The sequence below is a fragment of the Neolamprologus brichardi genome, chromosome 7 (assembly GCF_056152115.1).
Source record: "Neolamprologus brichardi isolate AB-2024 chromosome 7, ASM5615211v1, whole genome shotgun sequence".
Lineage (NCBI taxonomy): Eukaryota > Metazoa > Chordata > Actinopteri > Cichliformes > Cichlidae > Neolamprologus > Neolamprologus brichardi.
In genome coordinates, this window is record NC_142110.1 from 58583015 (window position 1) to 58602720 (window position 19706).

Sequence of the window (19706 nt, forward strand, 5' to 3'; positions counted from 1 at the left end):
GGAAGGTGGACGCACCTGCGCAGCTTCCACAATCATGCCTCGCCATCTTAAATATGGGACTGGGTCCTGACTGGGTTGGTGGTGTTGATGTGCACAGAACAATAAAAATGTACAGAACACAACTGGGTCACAACTGGGTCATGTTCACACAGTGGCTGTCCAGCGTGGTGGCCTGGGGGGGCACAGGCCACCCCCCCAACCAGACTGGCTACCCCAGGTGCCACCCCGAAGCTAAAACAATAAAATTCAATGAAATATCAAATGTACGATTATGTTTTCACAATGAAGCTCAGATATCCGATTGTAAGTGAATGCAGCATCGGCTTCTGCACTATGAGCATCATGTTAGCAAAGGAAGGAGAGCCAAGCACAAAAGACAGCACCGCAAAAAACAATTTTTTGGCGAAAGATTAACAAGTTAACATAGCTGGACTGGCCATCGGGCAGCCTGCCCTGATGACTTTTTTTTTTTTTTTGTAACGGCATGAACAATGACAGGTTGTGGATTGATGTGTAAAAATAACTCAGTTGTTTGGTGGTGGCTATGGCGGAGCTTCCACAGAGGCCAGCAGGTGGATGAGGGAAGGGGAGGCAGGAGGAGGAGAGACTCGAGGCAGCCGCCTGTCCGAGTATCAGGTGAACTGAATTTCAGGTAAGAAGTTATGACCTGCAGTCTATCTGGGTCAGATATAAACCAAGTTTAGGTGGAGTTTATTTTCATTGTGCTGACTTTTTACTGTCAGTTACAATAACTCGTACTGTACTGCTGGGTGGGTGCTATGATGTTACTGATAGTGAACTTTATTTTATTCATAAGGTTAGTTAGTAGAGTTGCCAACGGCTCCTTAAAAAAAATGGAATCGTCCTGTATCCAGAGAAAATATTACGCGTTTTGTATTGAGCTGAGAAGAGACACAGTTTGTCCCGGACTTTAGCTAGAATGAAAAAAAGACACAAAGCTGGAGTTATTCTGTCTTTATGCTGCAGCTGCCTCTTCTTCTCTCATTCTCTCCCCTCTCTCTCCTGTTGCTACTTCAATCATAAAACTGATCAATGATCAGCTGATCAGCTTTTTACTCTTGTTTGTTTATTGCCCACTTTGTGCCAGAAACAGGAAACCAGCTGATGTCGCGCTAAACAACAGCAGCATGTTTAAGCTTGATCAGCTGTTGTTAGAATTTATTTAATATTAATTTCTAGTATCAGCTGATGTTTGCTGGAGGCACAGCTGTAAAAGCTGCTGGTCATGATGTCGGTTTGGATATGTGGTGAGAGGGAAACATGAAGATGAAACCAGGAGATGTCCTCACTGAATCATTAGAGCTGAACAGGTGATGGAGAAACAGGTTTACCTTTTAGGTGACATGAATGAGTTGAAGGGAAGTTATGAACTGTTTCTGAGAGACAAATAACACCAGGATCCTTTTGTAAGTAGCTGATAGTAACTGTGCAGGGGCGGGTCTAGCAAAGTTTTGCCAGGGGGGCAGGTAGGGCATTAACAGGGAGAGGGTGCACAAAGAAATACTTTACTTTCTTATTCTCATTTAAAATATCTAGCTTTTATTAAATAATTATGTGAATCTTGCGAACAAAGTTTTTATCTGATGTAAAATGTATAGAAATCATACATATACCAACAAGACTGTGCATCACTGTCACAACAGCGTTTGTTTTCATTCAAAGGCTTTATGGCTTTAATACCTGGTGGGCTGGTCTGTAGTCAAAATGCCCAATTTTTTGTCCCAGTCCAGCCCTGCAGGTTAACACTGGCAGTGTCATCATGCCAGCTGACTGTATTTCATCATCAGCCAGTGTTGTTCTTTCTACATCAATATTACTAAAGTTTACCATAAGGCAGCATAGAAAGTATTTACTTGCTTTCAGGTTTTATTCAAATGTTAGTCTTTTCATTTGTTTCCCCACTTTTTTCCTGTTTTAAAATCAAACACCAGTTTGTGAGAAGATTATCTTCTTTTTTTAATAGGCAGATAAAGTTTTGCATTGGCTAATTTGCTACATGTCAGTAAAAATACTATGCAAATATTGCTGTCCTTGAATGCTGAATAAACACTGACAAAGCACTGATTGTATCTCTTGTACCTTATCAACGCAGTATCTAAAAAACGTAGTGGTTAAAATCTCATTCTAATAAGCGTTAAAAGCGCATTCGGTTATTAGGTTTATAGGGTTGTTGAATTATGGTTAACGGTTGGTAGAATTGTTTTTAACATTATCTGCCAATTACATCTGCCACCCTTCTCCAAATCTGCGCCCCTACCTGGCCCCCCCAACAAAAATTTTCTAGACACGCCACTGTAGTTTACAGTTATTCATTTGTTTGTGAAGCTAGAAAATTTCAAAAATAAATAGAAATTTGTTAAGGATTCTGTGAGCTCACAATCAACAGGTCGCTGAGCCCCTTCTGCATTTAGAGAAAATATCTCCAGGTTTTCTCCCACTTTGCCTTTGCAATCTAAGGCTGAGATCTTTGCAGTTTTAGAACTCTGATCACATTTTTCTGAGTATAATCTGGATGTATGATTATAATTATGCACAGGGTTTTTGCTGATTTTTTTCTTTACATTAGCATTAGCTGGCCATCCAGTTGATACAGATTGCTGCTGCCTCTGCGGTAAAAGACTGCCTAACTTCTCATTTTAAAGCCAATTTGTTCTCTTTTTGTGTCGTTTCTGAAGACAACAATACCACCATTGACTCCTAAGCTTATGAATATGCTGTAATATTTAAGCTCAGTGGAGACTTCTACTTATACATATTGCAGGCTAAATCTATTTTTTACAAGTACTTATCGTGTTTAAGTTCACTGGGGCATTTGACAAGAGTATACATAATTTAGCAAAGACACAAATACAAATCCTGACTCCACCTGTTCCACTTTATGCATGAATACAAGATTCTAATCCCTTTAAATCATAGTGAAAATCCATCCCATATCACATTTTTAAATTTCATATTTTAAGTTTTTTAAAAATGCACTAACTAAAGTATGACAGGAATGAGCCCATCATCAAATACTCAAAAAGCAGTCACCAGTAACTCAATGCATGTGTCAGTCCTTTTTTTTTTTCATTTGTCATATCGTTGTCCCTTCAGCTGTTTACTAAACCATACTAATGAGGTTAGCACGTGTAACAAGGAACAGCAGTTCATCAAGACTTGGATTTCATAATACACCAAACTCCTTTGCATGGCAGTTTTAGGAGTACTTATCCATTTAAAAGCAAAAGATACACAAAAATAGCCTTACAGTAACCTGAAAACTTTAGCATGTCTCTAACTACCTTAGCTAAACCCTGTATTTCAACATTTCACATAAAATAACTTGTATTGTTGAATTTGTCATAAAAAAATAATTAAAACTGAGCTTTAACACACACCCCTGCGTTATATTTTACGGGCTTACCAAGGTTCCACACTGGTAAGCTCATAAACATAAGCGACCCTACGGGCTCAGGAGAAAAAAAATACAACAAAACGTTAAAAAAAGAAAATTATCCAGGAGTGACACAAACTTTCAATAGGCAATATGTTAAAAGTAGAAACTGCAGAGGTGCATTCACATGACAAACTCTGTTTTTTAGTTAATAAATGAATATGAATTCAAAATAAATTGCTGTTTTTTCTCAAGGACAACTTAACCCAAAACGACTGCAGAAATTTGAACATGGTTATGCACTAATTTTCCAGGAAAATTACTATTTTATTAATTCAGAGAAATAGGATAGATATTCTCTGAGGTCAGGCAGTAGAGTGGGTCATCTACCAATCCGGAGGTAGGAGATGAATCTCTGGCTCCTCCAGCCCATGCGTCGAAGTATCCTTGCGTATGTTACTAAACTGAGTTGTATTTAAGTCATTATAGTCTGTATTTGCCAAACATTAAGTCCTTAACAAAGTCACAACCCTCTGATCCATGATATATGGGTCAAATAAACATATAAATTACTTGCTGAATATCAGTTTTTTCCTTTCCTCTGTCTGACAATATAGTTTGCTAAAAGGGTGCCACAGAGAGAAAGCAGGTCTGTATAGTAATGATGTAACAAAAAACGGGTGAGGGACACTTGCTAGCGTGTGTCGGCTACAGACCAGAGAGGCTTAAGGGCTTGTTTGTGTGCGTTGGGGGGTAGGGTGGGGGTTACATAACCATCAAGGCTTGTGCAGCATCCTTGCATTGCTAATGCGGCTTCCCCGCTCACAAGCCTGCTTTAAGCACAAGGATAACAATAAGTTAGACGAACAGACGGACAGGGACAGACAGAGTGAGAAATAGGGAGCTGTAAGCTGCCTTGCCCTGCATCGAGCATCACCGCGTTCACTCACAAAAAAACACTTCATCAGTCTGCTATGCACAGATGCAAACATGAGAGCTCCCGCTTACAGCCAGGACCACTTTCAACACGACCTGACCTGCAGGACAATGGCACTGTGTTACTTCCTTCGTCTCGCTTTCACTCACAGAGCACTGAGGACATAAGCTGCGGTCTGGGCTACTTTTTATACTATGCAATACATATTTGTGTGGTTTTCACTACAGTTATTTTCATTACTGAATCATTGTCTTTAAATTATATAAAAAATATAATAGACATTAACTATATTATTAGGATGTCATTAAAATCTGTTTTTCAAAGATAATATAATCTGACAGGAGTATAAATAATTTTATTTAATGTATAATTAAATAAAATGTCAATAAAATGTCATGGTAATTACAAAAACACGTTTGGGACTGAGAAATTCACATGTACCCCACTCAATTCATTAAAAAGTGTTGAAATGAAGATGAAGCAGTGTGCTTGTGTCACACATGGAAGATTAAAGTAAATATTTAGTTGATCTGAGCTAAGGTAACTTCTTGTCTCATTTTTTGGCTAACATTTCAGCTGTCCCAGGTTGTAATAAGTAGCTGCTGTTTGTGAAGAGAGGCCTTCGTTAGTTAGAAAAGTGATTCATAAGCACTAATCCTGATAATAAGTCAGCTAAAGTGGTTATAAACTGGAAACCGATCTCAGTGTTTAAACACTCACAGAAATAAAACACAACACAGTGTTTTTGTGACATTTAGCTTGTTTCTGAACTTAAACTGACATGAACAGGAGTTAGAAGTTATGATTGCTGAACTCAGTAATGCAACAATTATGAATGCTCAGAAAACTAGAAAAAGGGAATATTTGATGATTTGTATTAAAAAAGACTACTAAAAAACTAGATCTCATGTTATTGCACTTTTTAATGCTATTAAATTAGCAAAAATGCACACTCACTAAATGATCAACCTACATTGTGGTTATAAAAATTACTGTTGAAATAGATCAAATAGATTTTCTATTAAAGCTCCGTTACAAACTGTTTCTCTATTCCCGAATGTCTGTCAGTATGAGTGGATCTCCCTAATATGGTCCACACAGTGCACAAAAGGCCCACCTTCCATTTCTAAGAAGGAGCCAATCAAAAAAGGCAAGGGGAAAAGAAGAGTTGCGGGGCAGCACCCAAGCTTTGGTTATTTTGAACTCTGAATCATCCAAAGCTACCTTACTAGAATCCAAGAATAAAAATATTGAGGTAGAAATAAGCATTACAGATCAAGCATTATGATCAAACACAGGATTTACATCACAACTTCACTGTGCAAACACATACCAAGGAGGACTGTGCCATATTTAAAATACGTACATTGTTTTGGACTTTTTCACTTAACTTATTTTGAAGAAATTACACTAGGTTTTGTTGTTATTTGGTTACATGTGTACCATACTCATAGAAAGGCAGTAGAGTACAGTAAAAGGTAGTCTCCCAATAGCACAGGTAGCACTAGTGCGTAGCAGCATCCATGTGTGAGATGCAGTTGTGTTGACTTGGTATTCAGACAGTGACTGCAGGCAAAACAACGAGCAAGGATGCTATTCTTAGTCTAGCACAGCATCATCCTAGAGCAGTACCACATGTCGGATACAAACTCACAAACAGAAAGTATTACATATTCACATCAGAATCAATTTTCATTATTTAAAAACACACTAGTGTGATTTATCACATTTAGCCTTTAGCCTCAGTTAGATATCCTTTCAAGAAAACGTCCATATTTTCATATCTCTGATTGTGTAACGTCAAACTTACTGTATGTCCCATTTCACCAACTACCAACTTCATCACTATGGAAACACATCAGTCAAGTGGCACATGGGTGAGCCTATAATGGGCAGCAGCATTAGCATTAAGCATGGTGAGAAGGGGGAAGAAAAAAAATTTCTTTTAGTTGCTTTATATTTTGCTACTACTAACTATAGGAGTACAAACGGTTTTAGCAATTATTTTAATATTACTTGACAGTTCATTTTAGCCTCTTTCAGCTCATTGTTCTGATTTATAGATAAATTGGTGATTCTAAATTGCCCACGAGCTCTGTGTTAGCCCTGCAACCGACTGGCCACCTCTCCACGGTGTATCCTGTATGTGGCAGGAGTATCAGAACAGTTGAAACACATCTTTTTTAAAAACCGCGTCTCCGTGGCTTTTAAACCCCAAAACAGGATGCCCCCAAAATTGGTCCCTGACATATGCCTGACATATAGACTTTAAATTACAAAAGAATACAACAATGAACACAACTCCCTTTGTGTGACTTGTTTAATAGGTTTCTCTTGAAATTTCTGCTGTAATTTCTGTTTAAATAGTGACAGAATTATTTTACTAACTAAAACTGCTATACATAATTCTTACTAATGGTTTGTATGTTTTTATAAGCACTGTAAATGTTTGTATTTAGTTAGTTAGTTAGTTAGTTATTAACTTTACTGACTGACTAACTTTAATGACGGTGTTCTTTCCCAACTTTTACTAAGTAATTCTTGTGAATGATGGTGTAACTTTTCATACCTAAAAATACTCACCCTTTAATAGTGTTGCATATTATTAAAAGTATAGTTGAGCAACTGCCAGTTTTAAGACAAACCAGAAACTAATTATTTTATAACTATATATTTGAATGTAAACGTGTATGCACTGAGTACAAAAGAGACACAGCTTCGAATAAAAATACTTTTTAAGTATAATTAGGACATAACACTTCATTTTAAGCGCAAAAATTTTAAACCTAAATTCATCAAAATTACCTGGTGGGATATCCCACCATAAGTTACAGGTTGTATCATGAAGGATGTCTAATTACCTTCTGAATTCCTGATAGCTAGAGTTTTGGGAGGGAAAATAAAGAAACGCTGAGCAACACTCATGACACCGTGTATGTGTGGTGAGGACTTTTTAAAGGGACTCAAGAAAGACAGAAATGAAAGAGCAAAGAAAATTGACGGTTTTTCACGCTAAAAGCACGTTTACCGTGGGACGCACCTGCTGCTTCTCAATAGCATCCTTGCTGATGGCGGACACTTTGGACGCCGGTGCCCTCTCGCATGTGCATCCCTCCAGCAGGTATATACCTGAGGGCCGTGCGCTCTGGTCGTTCTCGAAGTAGAAGAGCACATTCTGGTAGAGGGCGAAGTACTTCTCAGCCCAGCGACTGTTCTCTGTGGTCTTCTTGCTCAGGTAGCCGCGCTTGGTCCCCTCTTTGCGCGCAACCACTGACAGATACAGAGCGTGGCCCTCATTGTACCGCACGCTCTTCTGCATTATGTTTACACTGAGTCCTGTCCTTATTTTGGTCCCAACTTCAAAGAGCAAACATATGTATCACATCACGCATCCTCGATATCGCTACCGTTATCTCTACCGGATGGATACTGAAGAGAAAGTGGTTAACATCTCATCTGCAGAAAAAGGTAATCCAGGTTTACGATGGCATAAAAAGTTAGAGAGTGCATCACTCTTACCAGACTGTCAAATACAGGCTCCAGTGTGATCTGCCCCGTCAAGCTGAACCGTTGAAAAGCAGCACCGCTTCAACACATCTCCATGCTGCAAAGTTCGGACATGACCTAGAAAGCCAGTGTGTTTCTGTCCTGGTGGTTAAAAAAATGAGGAAAACGACGGAGAGTGTAGTACCGCCAACAACAGCACACAGAAATAGACTCAGTGAACAGACGGTGAAAACAGAATCACGACGGACATCAGCGCTAATCGGCTTTGACATCAACTTAGATCGCCGCAGCCCGCGCGCTGCTCTCTGAGCGCGAAGCCTCGCAGGAGTTCCATTTAGGCAGCGCACCAAAGTTTACACACCCACAGTTTTACACAGCACACGTTTCGCTGTGAAAAAAAGTCCCTGCTGAGGAGGGCTGGTTCCCGCTTTGCTCAGGTCCAGTTTGTTGGTTCTCTCAGGTGGATAGTGATATTTTTCATGAAATCTGCCTCCTTTAGAGGTTTGGTATAAAAATGTTCGCAGGTTTGTTGACATCAAACTTGGGGATTTTTTTTACTCAGCAGTTTGGACATTGGTGCCCATATTAAACCGGATAAATCTTGTAGCCTACTTTTTTCTCCAAATGCCTCTTTTTGGTTTTTGATGACCAACAGCAAGCAATTTTATCAAAACAAGAGAACAAAGTATATGTAAGGTGTATTGCTATTAAGTGTGTGTGTGCGCGTGTGCGTGTGTGCGTGTGTGTGTGTGTGTTGGGAGGGAGGTGGGGGTCCATTACCAGCTATTTCAGCCTAATTTTGTTACGTTTACATGAGCATTATTCCCTGACCTCTGAAATCAGCAAAGCAACCTAGAGTTGGTTGTGCAACAAAAATTCCAGCAGATCAACAGTTTCAAACCAGGCTGTATTGGGGTTTTTGAGACAAACAGCACACGTTAAAAACCCATGTCAGTTTGAACTTCAGTTCATTTTGACCATGTCTGTGGTTCCTACCTAAACTAGTGCCATGTGTGGGTGATTGATATTTATGTTAGGGAGCAGTTGATCAGGTATACCTAACAAAGTGGCCAGAGAAATGGATATGTGCAAATCACAATAGCATGATAGGCCTTCTTAAACAACTCTGGTGATTTATTTCAACTTAGTCATGTGGCTCTATGAGTAATGTTAATTGCAGTCCTCCAAAACATTTGGTGAAATTTGTTCCATGAAATAGCAAATATTGCAGTGACTTTTCAAAGGTCTGACTGATAGTCCGACTGATATACATTTCAGACTCCAAATCACCTAAATCAAAAGCAAACCTACTTACTTATCTCTCAGATTATTTCTTTTACAAAATAAGTTGTTATGCTAAGTGATGTCTAAGCATAAGTGTATTTGTATCAAGATTTGACCTTTAAAATCAACATAGCACTTGTGTTCTCAAGGAGTCTTAAAATATAACAAAATAAATATTTATCACACTTATGGTAGTTCCCTTTAGAGTAGATATGCCTTCAGCACTAATAATTGTGTGTGTGTCTCTGTGTGTCCATTTCTAACACACATTTGTAAGGTGGACAAAAGCAGAAGTTTCTATTTTTATAAAGTGGTTATTTGCATCAAAAGATGGCTGGTGAAAGTCCCATCCAGCCTGAAACAGATGTTGTAATGCTTTAGTAGTCAGTGTTTGTATGTGTCGCACACATGCAGAGACAAATGACTGACAGAGTTAAGGTGCCACAGACTTTGCATTTCACTTGTGTGCGTAGATCTCTGTGCAAAACCTCTTAAGAAACCTCTTCTTTATGTCAGACTGACAAAAAGTAAAAAGCAGTTCCTGTATTTTATTTTTTTATTTCTTTTATTTAAGATAGTTTTGTAAGCACATTGTATAATTTCAGCTAGCTCTTGTCTATTTTTTATTTTTATTTCATCCATCTTCTTCTGGTTTCAGGGGTGCTGGTGCCATGGGGCAAGAGGCAGGGTACACCCTGGACAGGGCTAACACAGAGAGACAGACAACCATTCGCACTAACATTCATATCTAAACCCAATTTAAAATCACAAATTTACCTTACTCCACTAACTGCATATCTCAGGACTGTGGGAGCAGTCATAGTACCTGTAGAGAACCCACACAGACATAAAAAGAACATGCAAACTCCATGCAGAAAGGCCCACCAGAAAAGAAAGAAAGAAAGGCCCCAGTCAGATTGTAAATTTGGACCCAAGACATAGTTGCTATAAGGGAAAAGTGCCAAACACTGCACCACCTCCGCCCTTGTTGGATTTGTTTGTTAGTTTAAAGTTAAATACTATGCTTTTTATACCTAGTTTTATATACCTCATCTATGTCTACTTTCAGTTATTACAGATTATTTTATCAAAAGGCACAGTGAAACAGAGCCAATGCCTGTGTAATCTGTTAGGCAGCTTAGTATCAGTTACCATGATGAAGTCTAACTCCACTCCACTCTGCATTGACCTGTTAAGAAGGTTATATTCTGAGAGCTGGGGGTCAAAATAGTACTGTAAAATAATAGAAATTTGAATAACATCATGGAGCAGCTATGGTTAGCACTGTTGCCTCACAGCAAGGTCCTGACTTCAATTTTACCATCAGATCAGGGACTTTCTATGTGGAGTTTGCATGTTCTCCCGTGGTCCCCGTGTTCTCTCTGGGTACTTCAGCTTCCTCCCACAGTCCAAAGACATGGAGTGGGGAGGAGGTGAGGTTAGGTTAATTGATAATTCTAAATCGTCCATAGGTGTGAATGTGAGTGTGAAAAGTAGAAAAACACTGCCACTGTTTGATTTTTTTTTATTAAAAATCAAATTTAATCCATATTTGTTCTATTAAAATTACATACAACCCACATAAACTGTCAGCAAGACTCTGTTCAAGGTGCTTTATATTATAAATCTAAGACCTTACAATATTAGAAAGAAACTCCATCAAGCACATGGAACCCCACAACCAAGCTACTGGCAATAGAGTGAATGAAAAACTCCCTTTTAACAGAGAAAAAATCTCAGGCAGAAGCAGCCTCACGAAGGGGCGGCCATTTCCCACAACCAGTCAGGGGTGAGGGGAAAGAGAGAAAGAGCAGAAAGAAACAGGACAAAAGACACACTATGGAAGAAATAGCTTAGTTTAATAGTTTAATAAGTATTTATGATTAAATATAGTAGAAGTTTATAAATACATAGAAGCGAAAAGAAATGAATGAAAAAGAAACAGTATATCATGGGAGGCCTCCCAACAGCCTAAGCTCAATGCAGCATAACTGAGTGAGGGTTTTGAAAATTCTAGTAACCACAAGTAAACCTACAATGTGAGAATGAAGTCCTCTTTTAGGATAGTAAGATACTACAAGGTCTTTAAGATATAATGGGTCCTGATTATTCAAGATATAGTATATGAGGAGATGGATTGTAAATACAGTTCTGAATGAAGCCAATAATGAGAAGCTAATAAGGGAAAAATGTAACTGGAAAAACTGTAGAAAGTATTTTCTATGTATTTGCACCTGTGTGTGTATGTGTAATTTCTCCTAGTTGTATTGCCTTTTAACTCTTCCTTAAATCTAAGTTTATAATGATCAACTGGTAATGCTGAAGTGTTTTAGTAAGCACTTTGTAAGCACATTCTTTTCCCCCTAAAAAGGTAAAAAGTGAGAATTAATGAATGTGTTAAGACTGAAAGTAAGGCATTGATATTGCACATACATAATCCCCCCTTTTGTAAACAGCCGACTATGAAGTCCTGGTGAGCTAGCCCATTAACTCCTGAGGTAGATTAACCTCATCCTGTCATGTCTGATCAGTTTCAGAGTATTAAAAGGCCACATCTGACTACTGTGTCCACAGGCAGACAGTGGCAATGCTGACAATTGGGGGGGAAAAGTCCCTTTGCAGCTTAATATCATGAGCAGAGCTACAAGGGGAGGAGCAAATAGGCAAACAAACCCTTTGAGGTTAAAGGAGTGGACAAGGACATGTTGCATCAGTGCCTGCCGTTAGACACATAGTGCTCAGTTTAAATTGTATTTAGCTTGGAGGTGAATACTGCTTATACTGAGAATTTGTAAGCTTAAAAGCAGTATAATCATCACACCAACTGTCAGCACACACCTTTGTTATACACTGTAGCAGTATGCTGTAATAAATGTACAATTGTGAATGCACATCAGTGAAGCTTTTCCTCTACTAAATGGCTAAGAACCTGTATCATTTAGAATAAAAAGCTAAACATTATACAGCAAAGACTATGTGGGCAAGCTAACAAATTATTTTTATGCACTGTGGGTACCTTAATAACTAACAAATGTACTGAAAGTGTTCTTTTATCTTTACACAACATCTGCTGTTGGATAATTCATATTGTACATTGTTTACACCTTCCATCAGCAAAGGAGAGTGAAACAGGTAGCAAGACTGTATAATCCATTGCATGTCTCTTTGTGTTCATGTACAATGTAAACAGAGGCATTTATGTACTCATAAAGACAAGGTTTTACAGCGTTATCTTAAAATAATAAAACAGTAATAATTGTTTACTTTTATTATGGCTGTTTTGTTTGGGGGTTTATGCATGGAAGTTGTTCATTGTTAGAAAAGAGTTACTTTATTACACATCTAACAGATGTCTAGAGTTCGGAGGTGGGTTTTTGTAGTGATGATAATAATGATGATGGCAAACAGAAAAAAAATAAAGCTGTTAAAGTGCTGTTAAAATAGTCTTCACCACAAGTAACTCTCTTTTTAATTTCTCTTGTGAAGTTATGAAAACTGTTGAGTATGTATACAGAGCCTTGTGTAGGCTCATTTGTGGTAAAAATGAGTCGGCCAAAATTATTTCTTAATTTCAGCTTTCCCTTCATCAAAACTGTAAGAGCACTGTAAAGACCCTCTGCATGCACCTCCTTCACTATATCCATAAATTTTCTGTGTGCCGTTTCTTCTTTCCTTCTGCCTGTCAAAATAAAGTAAAATGTTTTTTACATTTTAGGCAGTAAAATAGATGAAGTACTTTAGCATTTTAAACTGAATCTTGTTTTATTTGTTGTGCAAGCAGCATTGCATGGTGGGTGGTCCTTAGTGGGGCCATACAGAGTTTTAATACTCTCTGTAGATCTCCATCTGACAACTTTAGATATAGCCAGCAAAGGATTAAGGAGGATTACTATTTACTACATGCCTACCACTATGCCTGAAACATATACTATACATCTCTAAACATTACTGACCATAATCTGTATCCATATGTTATTGGGAAAAAGTGTAATAGCTTCCAGTTTTGCAGAATATATATTACTGTTTTCTTATTTCATAGCTAAACTTAGCACAAAAGTTAGGAAATTTATGCTTGATCAATGTATTAAGTGTTGTACCAGTGCTTCTTGGCAATAAATCATATACTGTTGGAAAGCCTGTTTACTTTCGCTTAAATGGCGCCACATTTGTAATGAAAATGCATTTGTGTGTTGAGCAGCAGAAGGGTGGTTTGTACCCATGAAAAAAATGCCAACTGTTCCCTGCCAATGCCAAACAACTTATTCTGTTATTCACTCTTGTTTTGAGCTGCTGACACCCAGATACAGCCAATCTAGCTCTGTACCCAGGCAATGCAGAACAGACTGCACACAACTAGTCTCACAGGACTGCTAGTTAGTAGGCCTGCTATTAGTGTCTTTCACAATCAGGAATGTTTGGACTGGTGTCAACAACTTGTGCACTGGAATCTGAAGGTCGTTTTCAGCGATGACTCCAGGTTCTGCCTATAGCAGTTGGATCATAGGGTCGATGGATGGAGAAGAGGGTGAGAAGGCTATTCTGACTGCTGGACCATTAGGGTAAAAGGTTTTTGTTTAGACAGTGTGATGATGTGGAGCAGCGTCTCCTTTCTGGAAAAACAAGTCTCATTATCATCAAAGGCAATCATAAGCCAAAGAGATATTAAGATAAGATTCTTCCACCAGTGTAATATTATGTAATATAATAACTCCATAGCCTGGGACTGATCCATCAACAGTTTCTGACTAAGCTGACAATGATTTATATGGCTCATTCTTATACTACATAACACAAACAAATAGAATCAGTGAAAGAGAGGTTCTGGTGTTGAGCCTTGTTAGCCACATGAATTGGATATCCTCACCTTTTTTTTTGTCTCTGAATATGTAATATGTAATTTTGTAATGCATTTTAATTACAAATGAACAAGTGAGTTGCGCTAATGTAAAAAGATACATGTACACCTCCATAATTTCTTTGTTCTTTTCTCTTCCAAAGCAGAGTGTCAGTAATAGACCTGCTATTCAGTGAACTGCTTGAAAGTTAGCTATAAAAAAAATCTCAAAAGTGTGTTCTTTCCCTTAAAGGGAAATCAAGCAGGTGCCTGGTTAGTCATGATGGCTAAACATACAGTGCTGTGGGTGTCTCTTGCTTCCAGCTGAGAGTACTTGTTCAGAGTGGTGATTTTCATCAGAACAGGGTAGAGAAACAGCAGGTAATAGGCACTTGTTTTTGCTGCTGTGCAGGGCTCAAACACTCCATATGGCTATATCAGGCAGCAGTTTTGTGGTTTTTGAACCACAGAGGATCCTCGCATAGGCATGCATGATAAACAGCATTTACTACTGATACTGTAGAGTTAGACTGAAATAAAATTTAAAAAAATGACACATTGATAAAAGAATATAAATCATGTGTTTCCTAAACACTAGTGTAGCCCAGATGAAAAAAACACTTTTTCACCAATGATAAAGGAAGAGAGGGTATTATTTCCTTTATCTTAACTGTTCACATCAGAGGGGGGCACAAAGAAGTACTTTTCTTTCTTATTCTCATTTAAAATATCTAGCTTTTAAAAAATAATTATCTGAATCTTACAACAAACAATTTATAGATTGAAACATATATACCATCAAAACAGTGTACATCACTGTCACACCAGTGTTTGTTTTCATTCAAAGGCTTTATGATTTTTCCTATAATGGTGGGCTGGTCTCTAGTCAAAACGCCCAGTTTTTTTTGTCCCAGTCTAGCCCTGTATGCAGCTCATCTGCAGTCTGGTGTTACCTACATCTTCCTATTCAGGAGGCAGAATTTCAGAGTTCTGAGTACAATCGAAAGCACCACGACTGCAGTTTTCGTGTTGGATGTAAAAAGCGCACATGACGCTGTGACGTAGGCTAGAATCATGGCCGCAGTCAACGAGGGTCCAGGCGTAGGATTTCTGTCGTGGAAATATGTACATTATTTTTTCCTTTCTGTTGGTAGGTGGCACAGTGCACTTGTGGCAAGTAAGCAAGCTAGAAGACTGGCAATCTTGCTGGGAAAGTTAGGGAAGCAACACATTAACAAGAGAATTCTGAGTAAAACCAAAGTTACTTTCTCTAGTAACTAGTTACTTTGAAAGTAACGAGTAACTTGAAGTAACTGAGTTACTTTTGATAGAAGTAACTAGTAATGTAACTAAGTTACTCATTTAAAGTAACTTACCCAACACTGATGACCAGTTTGGATTTCATACAAAAGTCTGCTGTTAAAATATCTAATGCAGTTGTTGTCACTGGGATAACACAAGTATCTGAAAAAGATGAACAGTTCATTGACTTTCTGAAACAGTATGGTAAAATTGGAAGAGTCCTTTTTGTTGATGATTCACTGTCCGACTTCTACCAAAACCTGATCGTTGAATATTCTTGCAGTTCAGCCTTAGAAGGTTTAGAACCTTGCTTACCTTACACGTACACAGCACAAGCTGACCCCAGCATTGTCTATGAAATTAAGACACTCAGTAGCGTGTACACTACCAAGGTTGGGAGCAAGGTTATTATCGTTAACGAAAACTAACGAAATAACGAAAACTAGAAGTGAAAAAACATTTTCGTTAACGGAAATAAAAATAAAAACAAAAACAAAAAAAGGAAAACTAACTAAAACTGGAATGAGTGTTCACAAAACGAACTAAAATTAACTGAATTTATAGCAAAAATGTGTTTAGTTTTCATTGATGTGTGCGTGTCATACAATAGTCAAGGGTGAAAATGAAGTTTAGTTTCCATATTTTTTTCTTGCTGTGTCTCATTATGCCAGCAGGTGGCAGCACGTTAGTCGAGTCGTCTGTGTCGCTGCTCCGTCCACGCGCAGAATCATGTCAGGAAAAGTTGGAAGAAAGCGCCAGAGTCCAATTTGGAATTACTTTGAATATGACTGTGTTTTGGATAAAGCAAGTGTCTTGTAGTGGAAACAGACAAATTATGACGGACATTTCTAAAGGGAAAAAAATCCCACAAACCTTAAAGTGCACTTGAAAAGCTCACACAAGAAGGCTAACCTAGCTTAGCTTGAGAAGGTAAGGGAGCACACTCAACCCTCATCCCCAGAAAACAGAAGCTAACCCCAGGCAAGGCAGCGTGATGCATCCCGAGACAACAGGACGGGGATATCTACACAACTGTGTGAGTCAATTACCTTCAAAAAGTTTATCAATTCACTTGAACCAAAATTACGAACACCCGGTGCTGCAAGAGTTAATAGTCTCATTGGGGCCAAGATATACATTTTATAGTTGCCTGGTATCAATGGTTGTTCATCTGCCTTTATTTATTTATTTAAAGAACCCATAGGTGGGAATGTGAGTTGTCTGTCTCTGCATGTTAGCCCTGCGACAGACAGGCGACCTGTCCAGGGTGCAGGGTATGGTAGCTGGAATAGCAACATACCCAAGGATGAGCAGAAGAGAATGACTGATATGATGAAACTGGGATTTTGTTACACTTAATTATTGCAAACACAACTAAAACTATAACTGAAACTAATCAAAACTAAACTGAAACTAAGGATTTAAAAAAAAAATAAAAACTAAACTAAACTAGCAAACAATTGGTAAAAACTAATTAAAACTGATATAAAATTGAAAATCTGAAGTCAAAACTAAATAAAAATAAAAACTAATGAAAATTGCAAAACTATTAAAACCCTAGTTGGGAGTAATATACGAAGACCTATTTAGCTGAGCTCAAGGAACTAGCTAAGCTGAGTAGCAAAGACTATGGTGAGGTGCTGAAGGAGATGATGTGTCATATTGGGGGGGGGGATGTGGAAGCCATGCCACCTACCACTGAAGATCCTTCCCCCACACATGTCGAGACCACTGTCGTATAAAGTGCAACAGTATCACACCTCACATTCAGATGTTACACCAAGTGATATTGGTGCCACTGATCATGTTCCCCTTACTAATGGAAGGAGAGCAGTGTCCCTTTTAGTAAGTGACTTGAACCCACCTGACATTCAGAAGGTCGTGGTAGAGCATATCGTATGAAGGCAAGATGTCCCACACATCCAGTCCCAGGTGAGACTCCGTTCCTTCTCCGATAAGGTTCCCAGACCTAACAATGAAACTGATTATGACGCACACACATTGAACTGCTCCAAAATGATCCCAGCATGTCCCCTCTGCAAATATCCAGAAAGATCCATGACAGCTTTCTCCCACCAGCAGCTGATATAGTTAAGAGCTTACGGAAAAACACATTGGCACCACAAAGCAAAGAACTCAGTTACAGTTCCAGGGTGCAGATGTTTTTTTAACCAGAGGAGAAACATGAGAGTAGCATTATTGCTATTGAGGATCTCAGAAACCACGTGGCGAGGCTGCACAGTCAACTAACTACATTCATGTCACAGAAAAAAACCCCAAAGTTGGCTAACACCAAGGGATCTGCAGGGAAGCCGCAGAGTAAGATGTCAAAGCCACGTGATGTAGATGGACGTATGCAAAGACAGACTAAAAAGAAACTGACCCAAGCCCTGGAATTGTTTCAACTGCGGTGAAGATGAGCACGTCGTCCCATGCTGTGTTGACCCTGCTAACCCCAACCTAGTGGCAGAAAAAAAGAAGCAGTTGGAGGCAAAACAGTGCCAGTGGGAAGTGCAAGATGGTTCAGACTCACCTTTAAATAACTAACAGTTCCTGTTGTGGGACAAACAGGAGCTGAGGAGAGTCAACAACGTCCTTCAGACATAAACAATGAAGACAAAATCACAGCTGAGGTTAACAAAGTAAGTACACCAGCAAAGAACGTCAAAGCACAAGCATATTCTGGCTTAAAACAGACTGAGTCATTTTACAAACAGCACCTTTCAGAGCAGAAGATCAAGCCACTACATGACCTCTTAGAAGTGGAAGGTGCTAATGGCCAGCTAGTGCCCTACTTTGGCTATATAGAAATGACCATAACTTTTCCAAAGGACTTTATAGGTGTTCCAGTAGATGTAAATACACTTGCTTTAATTGTCCCTGACACTTCACAATCCCTCGTGCTCATAGGCACAAACACTCTAGATTACTGTTCAACATCTACTCAAAGACTGACTTAGCCGGTCATCAACCCCTTCCACATGGCTACAAAGTAGTCTTTAAAATCATGGAGTTGAGACGGAAGCAGACAAGTGAAAACCATCAGGGGGTAGTCAACACACAAATGCAAGATGCCTCAAGTCATTCCAGCTGGTTCAACCGTAGTGGTGGAGGGAGTCGCCCTTGGCAGGGGCTTTCAGGATGAAAATTCCGTTGTCATTGAGTATCCAATGTCGTCCCCCTTGCCCAGTGGCCTGCTACTTAAAGCATGTCTGGTTGACTTCCCCCAGCGGCGGCCCCACAAGTTGCCAGTTGTTATAAGCAACGAGTCTGACCACGACATTGTCTTCCCTGCCAAGTGTACTATTGCAGAGGTTAGTGCTTATCAGACCATCCTATTAAAGGAGCACAACAAGACCAAGTAGTCAGAACCACCACAGAGAATGCCAGAGATTCCATCCTCCCAAGAGCCCACTATAACTTTCAGTTTTGGTGACTCCACTGTTCAACTGGAATGGAAACAATGCATCACACAGCAACTCAACAGCATGCCTGAAGTGTTTGCACATAAAACCCTAACCCTAACCCCCCATGACTAACCCTAACCCCTAACCCTACCCCTACCCTAACCCATAACTCAGCATTTTTTAGTGTGTATATACACACATACAAAGATCTCAAGATTTTAGAGAAATTTCTGTTTCATGTACAATAAACAAATATCAATAACTTACAAGTGTGTAAGTCATTTTCTTTTAATCATAAATGGAATGTTTAATCTTTTACTAACTAAAATGAGGAAAAAAGCAATTAAAAATAATAAATATGAGCTGCTTGAGTTAATATAAAGTGCTTGTTTAAGGATTCTTTTTACATATACTTTGAAATAGTTTTTTTAAACTATTTTTTTTAAAGGACCATAATTTGACATAACCTTTACAAGAGACTTAGTAGCACAGAAGTGGCTCATTAAAATTGCAGTTTACTCAAATAATTTGCTTTATTTATATTCTAAGTCAAAAACTGAATAATAAAAGTATTTGATTTACCATACAAACAAAAGGCGTGTTTACATTTTTTGCTTTTATTACGGATAAATAAAATCCAAATGACCATAAAATATCAATAAGACCTCATATGGAAAAACACTGTCCGATGCTAACATCTTGTGGAGGGATTATATATTGCACTCTTAGTTCGTCTTTCCGAGTTTCCACTTGGGATTTCAAACCCTTTACAGCCTACCTAACAATCCAAGATATAAGACTGGGCTTGCAAATATAAGTAAAACTTGCAATGGATACTGTCACTAGTGTGTGGGTGTGGCTTGCTAAATAACAATAGAATTAAAAAAGAAAGGTAGAGGAAAAAATACCTATTCCGAGTAATCCATGAATGGCTCTACACTGTTGCTGTAAGTAGCAAAACCCTGTTTTCTTTGCTCAACTCGGAAGTGACATCACTTCTAGCTCAGACTTCAGAGGTGACCTCACACTTGTTTCTATGGC

General features: G+C 38.7%; 1 protein-coding gene across 3 annotated transcripts in view; it reads right to left on the bottom strand.

Moving 5' to 3' along the window:
- The window catches only part of rasgrf2a (Ras protein-specific guanine nucleotide-releasing factor 2a), a 43486-nt gene extending 35338 nt beyond the window's left edge, over nt 1-8148 (bottom strand). For all 3 annotated transcript variants that reach the window (XM_006797289.2, XM_087843964.1, XM_006797287.2), the window contains exon 1: nt 7372-8148. In XM_006797289.2, coding sequence (XP_006797352.1) covers nt 7372-7650 — 279 coding nt within the window. In that variant the 5' untranslated portion in view covers nt 7651-8148. The remainder of the gene's footprint in view (nt 1-7371) is intronic.
- Nucleotides 8149-19706: the final 11558 nt, after the last annotated feature.